This window comes from Lonchura striata, chromosome 4, assembly GCF_050655825.1.
Source record: "Lonchura striata isolate lonStrDom1 chromosome 4, ASM5065582v1, whole genome shotgun sequence".
Classification (NCBI taxonomy): Eukaryota; Metazoa; Chordata; class Aves; order Passeriformes; family Estrildidae; genus Lonchura; species Lonchura striata.
The window spans coordinates 7624784-7638466 of NC_140706.1; the positions used below are offsets into that span (position 1 = coordinate 7624784).

Below are 13683 nucleotides of genomic sequence, written 5' to 3' on the forward strand. Positions count from 1 at the left end.
CGAGCCTCCATCACACAGGATTATTCCAAATGTCTGTATGTGCCAGCACCTGTCTGCTCCGTGCTGCCCCACAGCAAGACCTGTAGGGTGAAACATTCCCAACAGGAGCTTCTGAAGGAAATCAAGTCTTTGCTCCAACAGCAACTCCTTTATTTATTCATCTAGAAAAAGGAGAATGATTTTCATCAACAGAGAGCAGCTTCACTGCTCCCACACAATATGCAGGAACACACCAGGAACCTGGCAAGTCTCTGCAGTGTCCTTGCACCTTACCACGCACACATGCCAGTATCAATAGCACAGACCACTGCCACTTGCAGTGGGAGCTGTAGTTATGTGCACTTGTTCAGTAATTAAGGGCCAATCCCTTTATGATGAAAGGCTGACCCTAACCACAAGGCTGGATCCTGTATCACACCTTGCCACAGCCTTTGGCACATCCCTCAAGATTTTTTTTTTCATATTTTAATCATATTCCATTAGCTGAGCAGTTGCTGTATTTTGGTTTTTTCCAGTAGGAGTTGGCTCATTTAAGCACACTAACATGATGGACTCAAATACCATTATCTGGGTTTCCTTTTCTTACCCCATTTAACCATTTTGAGATTATTTTCCCCCTTGTTGAGGAAGTTCCTTATTGTAGCTGAACTAAAAAAATAAGTGTGTTGCAATAGTCTGCAATGAGTGCAGCATGACACTTGAGATTATTTCAGTGTATGTAATCATTGAGACACTTCTGGGATCCAGCACGAGTTATTTTGCAGATCTCCAGACAAACCTGATGTCACTTTTGTTTCAGAAGTCCAGAAATCTGCCCTTCTCCTCCACCAAATTCCACGCATAAGTACCCCATTACAGAATCTACCATAATTTTCATCAGTAAAATCCATGAACAGACACAAGTGCAAAGCAAAATGTCATTTTATTTAATTCAAGGACTATTTTCCTTCTAGTATTGCTGAAGGGATCACCTCCTGGGGAATTGATCATTACAAAGTCCCTGTCTAAAAGTTCAAGTGCTCTTGTTGTACATTCTTTTGAAACACAGAAAACATAATGACCAAGTAGGTGGGCAGCTACTTGCAGTTTTAGCCCACCTAAATTTTAGCATTGCTTCAGGCTAGAAAACAATTCAAGTAGTAAAATAATGAAAAATGTTAACCTTTAAGGTCACTACCATATTTTGATCAAAAAAGTCCTGAATGTATGAAAAGAACATTTGTACATGTTATGAAGTTGTTTTTTAACCAGACACTGTCAAAGATGGCAGTTAAATATTTTGGACCAGTTGTCAACCAGATATTTAAGAGTTCTATCTGAAGGTTTATTACCAATTTCATTATGCAATTCACTTTTCACATTAAGCTCTTTAACAAAAGCAACATAGACCCGCACCAGAATCACTGTAGACAGATTTCATTTTATAGAATGCCCTTCTGAAAATTCATTTCAAAATAGAGATGCTTTTTCTCCAGAACTGTAAAAGCCATAAAAATGCAAAATATCTGTTAGGAAATTTTTAATCAAAATTATTCCTTAATGTTCAAAATAACATTTAACCTTCTACTTTTTGTTGTTGTTGTCATCATCCACATATTGACCAATAGACTAAACAGGTAACAATGGTTCACGTTTTTCCCCCACCTGAAACATTTCTTCTAACACAGGCCCAAAGAGAGGCAATACAGAGATTCAGGGACATGGATTATGCATGGCAAAGGTAATCCTCTATCACTTTAATTTAGAACAATTCTGATTCTAGCACACAACTTGGAGTCTCAGTTGTTCTCGATCTGCTCTAGGTCCAAGTCCCCACAGTCTAGAGGGAAGATTCCTTCTTCAGTGCTCTCACAATCACTCGTGTCCTCGTCGCTTTCACACACGGCGTCTGCTTTCTTATAATCCCTTGTTTTGAAGCTACCTTGGCACGACCCGTGGTGCCTCCCTTCGTCCAGCTGCTCTTTCATCGGGCTGGAGCCGGGGGTGATGATGTTCATAAGATCGTTTGAGTCACATGGGGATGACACAATTGTCTTCATTTGTGTGTCATCATCATCATCTTCATAGTCAAGGGAGCAAAGACTTTTGGAATTTTTTAAAGTCTGCAATAAAAAAAAAAAAAAGAAATCATGACTATATTAAACATGACTGGACAGGAGGAACAGAATAAATTCTTGAAATTCTTTAATGGTTTGAGTGTATGTACTCAAGAATGTTTAAAGTAATCCTCGAAATGAGAGGCACGAAGAAAGAGGAAGAATGGTATTTACTTACTACACAGTCAGGCTTTGCACGGATATTTTGCCTAGATTCCCATCTGTGAGAAAAACAGTCCCCTTTTTTATGCAGGAAGAGCCAAAAACCCACCCTTGGTCAACTACATGAGGAAAGAGAGACACCCACCCAGTTTGCTGTATTGGGTTTCTGGCAAATCCAGAGCAGAGCATTTGGTGACACCAGCATTTAGGTCAGACAGCTGCACTGCAGCCTGGTCAACAATTAATTTCCCCTGCAGACAATGAGCCCTCAGGCGTCACCTCGGTGAGACTGCCAGGACAACTGGCACATTTGGGTAATCTCAAACAGAAGAAACCCAAGCCTCTACTGAGAACATCTTGCTCCAGGAGTCAGCTTAGTTTGTCTTTCAGCTGGGTACTGTCTGAACAAGAGCTCAGGAGAAATTCTGTTTAAATTCAAAGGATATTAAAACTAGGGGGGCACTCATCTTTATTTGTACAATCGCTAAAGAAAATAAACACTTAGCAAATGTGCTAACTCTGTATCAGAGATAAAGGAAAAATGCCTAAGCTGCTCATGGAGATGTAAGGGATCCTTGGCTAGAATCTAGGGAGATCATTTAAGAAGAAACCAAATATACCGAGAGCAGCACCTAAATTTTAACAAGTGAGAAACTTCCAAATTGTGCCTAATGCAAGCACCAAGTGAGAGGAAGGTGAAACAGCCATGGCTCCTCTGAGAGGTGGTGCAAGACAGAACAATGTCACACTCATTTTCAGTCTCTCACTGGTTAAGTGACTCCAGTCTCACAGACAGGAATCATTGTATTACAAGGAGATCCACAGGGAAAAGGACCAACTTTCACACCCATTTCCAGCTTCCTCCCCCAATTTGTCATTTCTTAAGTATTTCATATTTGTTTATTTGAAATGGGAACATTGCAACATTCCTAGTATGCTGTATTCCAGATGCTCTTCCAGACAACACTGTAATGGTTCCTACTCCACCAGCACCCACATAAGGAGGCTTATCAGTATCTTTGGGTATTTTTTAAACAAAACTTCACAAATTCAGAAGAAATTTGAATTAGCCTTGTTTATTTACAGCTGGTTAAATGAAGATCACCTCACCAGGGCGAGAGGATTAGCCTGATCCCTTAGGCTGATGTTACATGTGGAACCCCTTGCAGACAATCCCACTGCCGTGCTGCAAGGTCACAGAGCTCCTTGGACGTACCTACATCAAGTCTACACAGAAAGTTCACTGGGGGGGAAGTTCAGGTAAAGGAAAAAAAGGAGAGCACTCAAGGTTTGGAGCTCAGACACAGCACAGGCAGGCTGAGGGTGACCAGCAGCACTGGGATGGGATGTGGCCCCATCACTGGCACTGCAGCAGCATTCCCTGAGCCTGCACCACACTTAACACAACAATGCAACACATTTCTCTAGTGATCGGGGCTTTGTTGTGCTCTTCCCCTGCTCAAACAGCTTCCATATCTCACAACACATATTAGATGATTAATTAACAAGTCATACTTTTCTGGCCAGAAAGATCTATAAGGGATAATCTAGTTTGTTTGAACAGACAAACAAGACCTCATCTAGGAGCTGATTTATGTAACTCCAAAGATGAACTCTGAGGAAAAAAGAAATACTGCTGGTCATAGTTCTGTCAGCAGGAATTCAAAGTCTTTGTTAGCTGTGGTTAAAGCCCATATCCAGTTTGGCATGTGACTAACACCAAGATAAATAACCTTGTATAATCAAAAATATTACTATTTTCAAATTTTACACCCCTGTGAAAACAGCTTCAGTATAATATAAATTCCTGTTTTCAAAATGCTTCTGTATAGCTCACTTGCATTTTATTCAAGAAGAAGCATTTGAGAACATTCCAGTATCTTTCTATGACTAACATGTACAAATTTCTCTCATATTTACTTAAAAGCAAACCAGTATGTTTTTAAAGTAAAAAATACTAAAGTATATTTTAATCCTAAATCTACCTCACTGCTTTGAAAAACACAAGATGTGCTCAATCTCCATATAGGGGACAATATTTTCAGTTCTTTAAACTTATAGTAGGAACTAGGAGGGAAAGGAACCAAATAAAGAGAAGCTTTGAAAGTTCTGCTTTCAGTGCTTTAGAAAGGAATTCCTGAGTCCCCCTTCAAAATATCTTTTATTCAATTTACTGCTAGAAATTAATCCAACCACACAGCTGTCCTTCTAGAAGGTTTGTGTACATAAATGGAAAATTGCCTGTTAGCTGTACTGTGCTGAAACCACTTGAATGGGAACTTTTAGCCGGTTTCAACACAACAGCAAGTGCATTCAACTGGTTCTTTGTTCACCCACTTGTCACAACCTCACCAAACTAAAAATAGGTGGATTTATTATCTCACAGCACAATCCAGCTCCTTTCACAAAGCAAAAGGTAGAAATTGCAATGCATTCAGGCCCTCTGAACTGCAGCTTTCCATGTTACACTGGTACAGTACCACACCTTTCAAGAACAATTGTGCTCAGTGGGGAGCCTGCGAGTACTTGCTCAATGGTCCTCATTTTATAAAGGATGCTGGACTAGCAAGACAAAAGAGTCCACAGTTGGCAATGGATAGAACTCAATCAGCTAGAAGTATTCTTTTGTGTGATGGAAAAAAAAGGGGGAAAAAGAACCCTCAGAGTTTTAAAAGAAGTGAGGCGATAAAATGTCTGAATATTAAGAAAAAACCCCAACTTTGTACCAAAAACAATGGTGGAGAAGGAAATAAAAGAAATCTCTCTAGACCCTTGCCATACAAAGCAAACAAGAAAGGCCCAGAGCAGCTTGAAAGGAAGCTAATGTCTGTACTCTTTATTAAACCTTCACTTCAGAAACCCATAATACATCACTTTCCAAATATAAGAAGCAATAAAAAGGTGGTTTTTGTTTTACTAACAAAACTAGAGCATTTGCTACAGTAGTCAAGGGAAAAAATAAGACATTTATGTGCATGAAAACCTAGTGTATAATGGGAGCAGCAGTTCTCATGCTTCTCCCCCAAGCCCCCATCATCCTCCTCCAAGTCCACCCCTCGGCTCTGAGTGGGGTGAGGATCCAGCTGCTCTCAAGAGGTGCAGCTGCAGCAGCTGGCACTCACTGAGGAGCAGAGGAAGCCTGAAACCTCAGCCCATCCTATTGCCCCCTCAGCACCAGTTATCACCAGGGGATGGGGCTGCTCCCTGAAGGCACAGGCTTAGGCAGAGAGGGAATTCATCAGACTAATCAGACTGGTTATTTGGCTTGCTTCCTGTCCCATCCTGAGACTTTTGCCTGCAGTGGCAAAGGAGATGCTGCTTTAAGACTGGCACACAGGATTTCTTGACTGTTAAGGTCTCTCTACCAGTAATATGAAATATATGGATGCTGCAGTGGTCCTCATGATGAGGACATTCTGGAATTTCCTGGAGTATCAGCATCTAACCCAAGAGCAAAACACTGAAGTAGCAGAACTCAAGCATGGAGCAACTTGCGGCTTTTTTGTTCCTTCCCTGTATCTAGCCAGTTGATGGAGATGGGGCAAGTTAGATGGGCTGCACTTCTCCCTTTTAGAGCTTCATAGGTCCTTACTTCACTTCCTTGAATTATATCTCCTGTAGATTAGTGAGACTGGCTCAAAAATGCCTTTACTGATGGTAACTCATAGTTAAACTTCATATCAGGAGCACCACAAACAACACAATGCCTTTGTGTCTCACACCAACCTGTCCTCAGAGAGGTCACAGCTGAGTCTCAGCAACAACAAAACCCAACCATGATAGAAATTTGTTATTTGGAGAGATTCCATTCAGTGAAGCTAAGGGGGAGGCTTGAGGAAGGACTCTAAGAACTGACACAAAAGCCTGGTGCTGAGCAGGTCTCAATCACACAGAACAAACCATCACCTGGCTGACATCACATCCAGCCACACAGATGTGAAGAGTGTCCCTCCCTCCTGTAATCTGAATTTTCATTCCATGCACCTAATTACATTAATACCTTCACCTGTGACATTCAAATTGGATATGTACAGTAAACTAATGTACAGTAAACATATCTACTGTAAACTATTAGAAATGCCAACTTGTTGTACAGATTAAAAAATATCCCATCACTATCTTAATCCTGCATCTTCTACTATGCATGAAGTGAAAAATAGTAAGAAAAAATGTTGTGTTTATGTAACAAACCAATAATCTTTCTGTAGAGTAAATCTCTTGACATCTGACTTTTCTGTCTTGAATTGCACTGAGCATTTTGTGAACACTCCAGTGTTTGCAGATAACCTTTGCTATCAAGAAACTTGCAGCTGAGTAGAAATGCTGCTTCACTGGTACAAAGTGGTGCTGACAGGAGGAAAACAACATAGTAGTCTCCATGATGTTATGTGCTTGAGGCTTACTAATGCACTAGAAGTTAAACACCCAAGTTAAGTAGGAAAGAATCTCTCCCTTTTCAAACAAGAAATTAAAAGGTATAGAAATACATCAGATTTTATAATTCAAGTGTCTAGGAAAACAGTTCAAGTCCAAAACCACTGCAGATTTTTAAGTTATGCATTCGAAGTAAATCAAAAGACCCATAATTATTTTTCTTGCATCTGGTTAAAAAACAAGTAGTGAACAAAAACATTTCTATTTAGGTATTATGTAGAAACCATCAATCCCAAGAAAATTCCTGACACCTTCATGGGAAAATCATCTCTGTTCAAACTGATTTGGGAATCAAAGATGCTGTTCTCTTTTTTTTTTTTTAGCTCTGCAGTTATCCATCAGCTTTCTGGAAATTTGACATGTACTTTTATATATTAGAAAGGCAATGTTTATAGCATCATCTATAGCAAGTAATCAGAAAAGAACTGGAATACTAGATATGAATGATAGCAAACAGCCTCTAACATTCTGCCATGTAATTAGACACTGAACTATAATAACCATTTCTTCTAGCAGAGAAAGAATTACTGCTGCAATTCTTGTAGTCAAATAAGGTAAAACTCTATTTGCAATGCCAAAGACCCAGTTAAAAATCAATGCAAGCTGACAGCAATACACAGCAATATGGCTATGACTTGAAATGACAATTGTTCAGTGCTTTGTCTCTGCTGTATCTTCAAAGATTATTTCAATTTTTTAAGATGTAGGTGCCCAGGGAGGGAAGGAAACTGCCATCAACTCATTTCACATCAGATGCTAAACAGCATCATGATGTAACAGGCTTTCATCTCCCACTAGCCAGACTGTTCTAGATTTAAGTGTGCAGTTTTCTGGTGTAGTCTACCATGAAAGTTGATCTATTTATCGGCCTAGATATTTATGCTCATATTCTAAATTGTGCCACAGTATCCCTATAAGTTTTGTTTATAAGCTACAAGAACCTGTGATTTAATTTGGCTTTCTATGTAGTGCTATTAGTTGCAAAAATAGTATGACAAAGAAATACTCAGGTGAAATGCAGAATGCAGAATTTATCTAATTATGCTCAGATATGCCAGAATACAAGGCTGCTCATTGTGTCAGGTAACTGAGAGAAACCACTGGAATAGTTAAAGTCTCCAAGTGAAAGAAAAATAAAATGCACAAAGCCTGGGGGACAGGAGGGAAAATGGGGGTCCAGTTCCCTGACTGAACATCACTGCACCCACACAGGGCCCCCAGCACTGGTGAGGGGATCCCAGAACTCAGGCACTGCAGCCTTCAGAGCTGCAAAGCAGCCTTCTCACCTAGCTAGGAACTTGTAGGACCCAGTTAACATCACTGCTATCACACCACAACCCAAACAGACAAGTTGGAGGCATGGCAGATCCCAAATACATCAGGGATTACAAATAGCATGGATTGAGTTCAGTCCAAATACCTACACCCCCCTTGCCCCAAACTCAGAAATCATCCATCATGAGCACTGCACATACAATAGTAAATTTCACACTTAAATATCCTCTCAAACAAAGCATCTTTTCCTTTTAGTGGTTTGGAAAGATGATCTGAACCACTGAGAGCATCCCCAGCCCCCCTCAGAGCTATCAGCTCCCTCCTCTCATGGCTTACCAAGTACCAGCACTCAGGGAAGTCCCAATATTAAGTAACATAAGAAACCAAGGAATTTAAGCAGATTAAAGAAAAAGTCTGTCAGCCTACAAGTGTTTAAACTGAATTTAAGCAGCCAAACCACTACCGTAATTTTGTACTTATTCCTTTAAAAATTATATTTTGGTCAGATGGGGCAATTTAGTGCAGGAAACTCAGTGCTGGGGTTTAGCAGCTTCTATAAGTTCAGGACTATTCATCTTGGGGTTAACTTTTGTTTGTTTTTAAAGACAAATTGGAAGCTAAGCAAGTTAATGCAGTACTTAATGTAATACAGTCAAGAATATGATTCAACACTAGTGCTAACATGGAGAGGGTGAACAAATATAAAAATTTTCCCTTTTAAAAAGCTCAAACCAACATTAAACCACATTTTCAAAAGTTTACAGTATGGGATTTTAATCAAGATGTTAGCCTCTTAGATTTTCTAATTCAGTGGATTTGTGAACTGCAATCTTTTACCTTCCCTGTCTGAGTAAGTATAAATCATGCAAGCTTTTATTGTAAGACTGTGGAAATGCACTCTACAAACATCAGATTTACTTATTTCACCTGAATGTAATTAAGAGAAAGTTTCGGCTATTCTTAGGACCAGTCCAGCAGGCACCTACAGATGCTATGAATTATGCCATTAGCTACAACAGAGGGGCTCACACAGAGGATTTAACTCTTCTGAAGTGACTAATAATCAATACAGTGCCAAAGGGGAACACAGTGGCATTGCTTTGTTCAGCTGCATAATACAGAACAAGGCTTGGGCCAGGGAGAAGGAGGTTGAAGCCAAATAGGACAATTCCTAGATGCAGCAGCAGTGCTCATCTGAAATGCACCCATGCATTAAAACAGCTTTCTTCAAAGACAAAGAAGCACCACAGAAAAAAAAGTTATTCCAAAGGGCTCTGAAAGAGCAGGGAAATAGCCTGGATGATGGGTTCTTGCTCTGGTCTTGCTTCAGCAACAGCTGCAGTCAGGGGTCTCTGCAGTACCACAGAAATTCTTCTGCTTTAAGGTAAACCACTGTCTTTGCACACCTGTCTCCAGATTATTTTAGTACTCACATCTCTATTATGGATAGTGAATTTATTTACCTTATGGACAGAGTGAAGAGCTGGACAACATGGAACTGGGTCTCTACTTGAGCTGCATAAGCTCCAGAGGCTTTGGTCTGGCAAATCCAATCAGCCAACAGCACTAATGAGCAATGGTGTGATGAACAAACAGCTGCACCACTTGTGTGCATGCAGGGATGATAAACACATCTGGTTTTGCAGGAGAAGGACACAGAGGGAAACAATGTAAGCACATGCTCTCTCCCAGCAGAAGTGATTCATGCTTTGCCAGAGTTGTTCCCTCTTATCCTATTCAAGAACTATTACCTTTCTTTCAGAAAGAAAACAAACTACAAAAGCAAGAAACAACCCAAACTGTGTATTACCATCTTCCATAGTAATATGACAAAATAATTTTATGAAGACTTAGTTAAATCAAATCTAATTAATTCAGATGAAAGATACATCTATTTTTCCACATTTTAGACTGAAAAATAAGAAAGCACACACACATCATTAACATGAGCTACACACACACCCCCAAACAGAAACACAGGCACAAAAGGAGCAGCACAAGGAAACTGCTTAACAAGACTATGATTGCTTGCAGCACCATCTCTCAGTGTTCAGCATTCAGGATCCAAAAACAAAGACCACCCTGGGTAGTCAAAGCCTTCTGATGTATTATTCCTCTGACAGAAGAATTACCAGACTACAATCAGCTCTGAAACAACATAAACAAAAAAGTCACCTCCAATCCCAGGAGTTTTAGTAAGTTTCTCAGTTTCTAACTAGGTACATTTAGACACAAAGAGAAAAAGCTCTACCTGTGCTTCCACAAAACTCCAAATAAAAAGTGGCATTTAAAAGTTTGCTTTGCCATGCCAAACTCTGCTCTCAAATAACAAGGTATAAGTTGACTGATTATGCACTGGAGTAACACAGGACAGGATTTGACCTTTGTGGCTTCAAAACATGAGCATATTGGCTTCATTTCCTGCCATTTACATGTCATCTATTTTTATAGAGAAGTTCTATTCCTGAGAAGTTTAGCCAAGGTCTTATTCCTTCATGACTTTGCCATGAGCTGCAAACAATTACTTTAACAACTGAATCACATATGCACTGACTGCTGCAGCATACATCCATGTACCAACATCTCTTAAAATTCCTGCATGTTCTCGTCTCATTTTTTTTTTATCCTCAGGTCCAATATTAAGTTGATGTGATGGGTCAAACTTAGGAGAAATTAGAGAAGTAAACCCCAAATCCTGATTCCAATGCTGCCCTCATTAGTTACTGACAGATGTCAGACTCACCTATATTATTGCGTTATGCTGGAACTCCATCATAACTAGCATTTTAAGGGATTCTATAATTGGGCCATAAAGTTCACTTCTGCCAGGGGAGGGGGATGGGGGAAAAAGGGAAAACTACCCCATCAGCTTGGGAACAGTTCCCCCTTCTTCAAACAAATTTTTCACTACAGAAATACTTGTCTAAAACAAAGCCCTAAGATCTTGCTATGCAAGTGCACAGAGGGACACACAGGCAGAGACACACAGACAAAGTACAAATGCTGCTATGAATCTTTTGCTCAGCTCAATGCAAAACCCACAATTTAACAGTAAATTCTTCCAGGAGCATTAATGCAAACTGTAGGTGGACCTTTACCACTAATTATTTCCAGGGACAAGTTAAACGGAACACAATGAATTTGTTTAAGAATTAGTACCAGAGATTGAAGTTGAATGGTGCAGTGACTGCATTTTCCTAGCTCAGTATCTGATTTTGGACTATTTAAACATTTTAAAAATAATGTGGTTCAGGAAGTGATGCTGACATTAAGTGACAAGACTACTACATATTTTTAATACTTAGTCAACTTGTACTAAAACTTCTGTTTGATAAATAAAATTCAGACAAGTTTGTTTATTGGTTCAAATGCCAAAACTGACAACATGTCAGCAGTTGATGCTCAGTATGGTTTTTTTTTTCATTCAGGAAACCATATATGTGGTCCTTTATCCTTAGTGGAATACATGTTTTAAAACACATAATTCCAAGTCAGAGGAGAAGCAAAGTATACACAACTTGTGTAAGGCAGAGCTAACTCTCATATTCAAGACATTGAGGTAACACTAAAACTGAGCTCAACCTCTCAGTGCATATCCCTCAGTTTTCCTCTATTGTGTAGTAAACCCAGAGTTTGCATGAAAAAGCTGCAACATTCTAAAAAACCTGTACATTAAATTACATGTGCTTTGTTTTAAAGATGAGGATCTGTTTATGCTAACCCAGCTTGCAAATTTCCTAGCATACCATAAAGGCCTTTTGAATTTTAGTCACATGGTTACTAATACAATAAAAACTGAAATCAGGGAACTCATCAGAATTCTCATTTATTTAAAATTCCTTTTCTGCCAATACTCAAATTTATTGCAAAGCACATGTCATTAGAATAAAAATAAGTGAGTACTTTCAAATATAGAAACAGATGAGCTATTTGATTATCTGCAGCTTACCTTAACACTAAACCATCACCTCCCAGATCACTTATGGAGAAAACATCTCCTTATTAACTATATTCTATTAGAAGTTGCATCTAACAGCAGCTTTACAGAACAAACTTCTCTTCAATTTTTATGTACTTGAAAAAACATGGAACAAGTCAGTATTTCCCATCCTAATGGAAAAGTTGACATTAACTGATGTAGAGAAATTCTAATCAGTTCATTTTCAGAGGTTCAAGATACCTGCTCTGCTTTTATCACAACTATGCACCAGTGCATACATGCAGCAGGAATTTATCAATGCAATGCAAGTCTAACAAAATACCAAATGACAGTTAAGTTTAAGGCTTTTCCAAGTGATTTTAATAAACTTCTCTGTAGAAAAAAAGCCTCAGATGAAGCAACTTGGTTTAAGGTCTCTTTTAGATGATGATGCATCAAGTCAGAAAGTGACTGTCAAAAAGCAAGGGAAGTTTCACAAGTATGGAAGAGTATGGAAGAACAAAGTCTTTGCGTTCAAGTAGCACAAAAGTGTACTAATCTATTAATTTGATTAACATGTCATTACAAAAATACTAAATATTTAAAGAAAATCCTCTCCCTGAACTGCCCTGAGTTAAATTCAAATATGTACAACTTCTTTTTCTAATAAATTTTAGAAATTATACTGGGATTTTATTTTTTGCAAAAAAATCTGGAAAAGTTCCCATATCATTGATTAAACACTACTCAACACTTCTGCTAGCCATCATCTCTTGCAATTTAGAGCACAGGAAAAATTATCTTAATCTTCTGCCACCTGCCAAAACCCAGATAATAAAACCTGAGAAAAGTGCTCTCACCTCTCTTTAAACCCTCTGGTGCAGCTTAGGCACATTAACTATAAGTACTCTATATTTCTATATTTAACACTGAACCATAGCCCTCAACTCAGTATTGTATTGTTTTCCAAACAACATCACCAATCATTTTAGCATAATCCAATTTTCTGACAGGATAAGTAATAATTAAAAAAGAAATATCCACAGCTGGCTGAAACCTGGCATGGGAGTCAATAGATGGCCCCTTTCTTTTCTCATAATGTCAAATGCAGCTGGTCTGGTACTCATTAGCTCTTTCAGCAACAAATACTTATTGTACATACAGGAACTTGCAAGAAAGGAAAAGCAACTCTGCAGCAGATACTGAGCTGCCTCTTCTTCTCAGCACGTTGCCTACAGGAAAGCACCATAACCATCCACGCAGAGCTGATGCAGGTGTGGCAGAGCAGCACAGCCATGAGCAGCTCTGGGGATCTGCAAGGCATTTGTTACAGAATCCATTCACAAAAGAGGGGGGGAAAACCTCCATCCTTAATGAGATTTCCTTTTCTTCGATCTCCTCAGGGCTTGTACTCCCTCACTGTCAGAGCACAGGGAACCTCCAGCACAAGGGCTCACTTCATTAAATGCCATTTTGGGCCTAATTTCACATTGTGAGCCGCTCTGCCGAGGCAAAGAAAGCAAAACGCCAGATGCTCTCTGTGCCTGCTGCCTCAGCAGCGTTTCATTCACTGCTCCCAAAAACTTCCAGGCATCCATTCAAAACCAAGTACCCCCAGCCTGGCCTGGCCTGCCACAGGACAAAGTGCTGGCTTGTCTTCAGCTCACTTTTGATGCTTGCCTATCATCTCCCAGCCCAGCCTACTCCTATCTCCTTTCCTTCTTCCCAAGCCTGCTGGAATTTGAACTTTAAATGGATGCCCTCCATGGCAACAATAGATAAAAAAGGAGCCTTTGA

The 13683-nt window shown here is 39.5% G+C and overlaps 1 protein-coding gene across 4 annotated transcripts in view; it reads right to left on the reverse strand.

Annotated features, from left to right (window-relative positions):
* Nucleotides 1-903: 903 nt before the first annotated feature.
* Nucleotides 904-13683, reverse strand: part of FAM53A (family with sequence similarity 53 member A) — a 69832-nt gene continuing 57052 nt past the window's right edge. For all 4 annotated transcript variants that reach the window (XM_021535679.3, XM_085577569.1, XM_085577570.1 and 1 more), the window contains one exon: nt 904-2102. In XM_021535679.3, coding sequence (XP_021391354.2) covers nt 1779-2102 — 324 coding nt within the window. In that variant the 3' untranslated portion in view covers nt 904-1778. The remainder of the gene's footprint in view (nt 2103-13683) is intronic.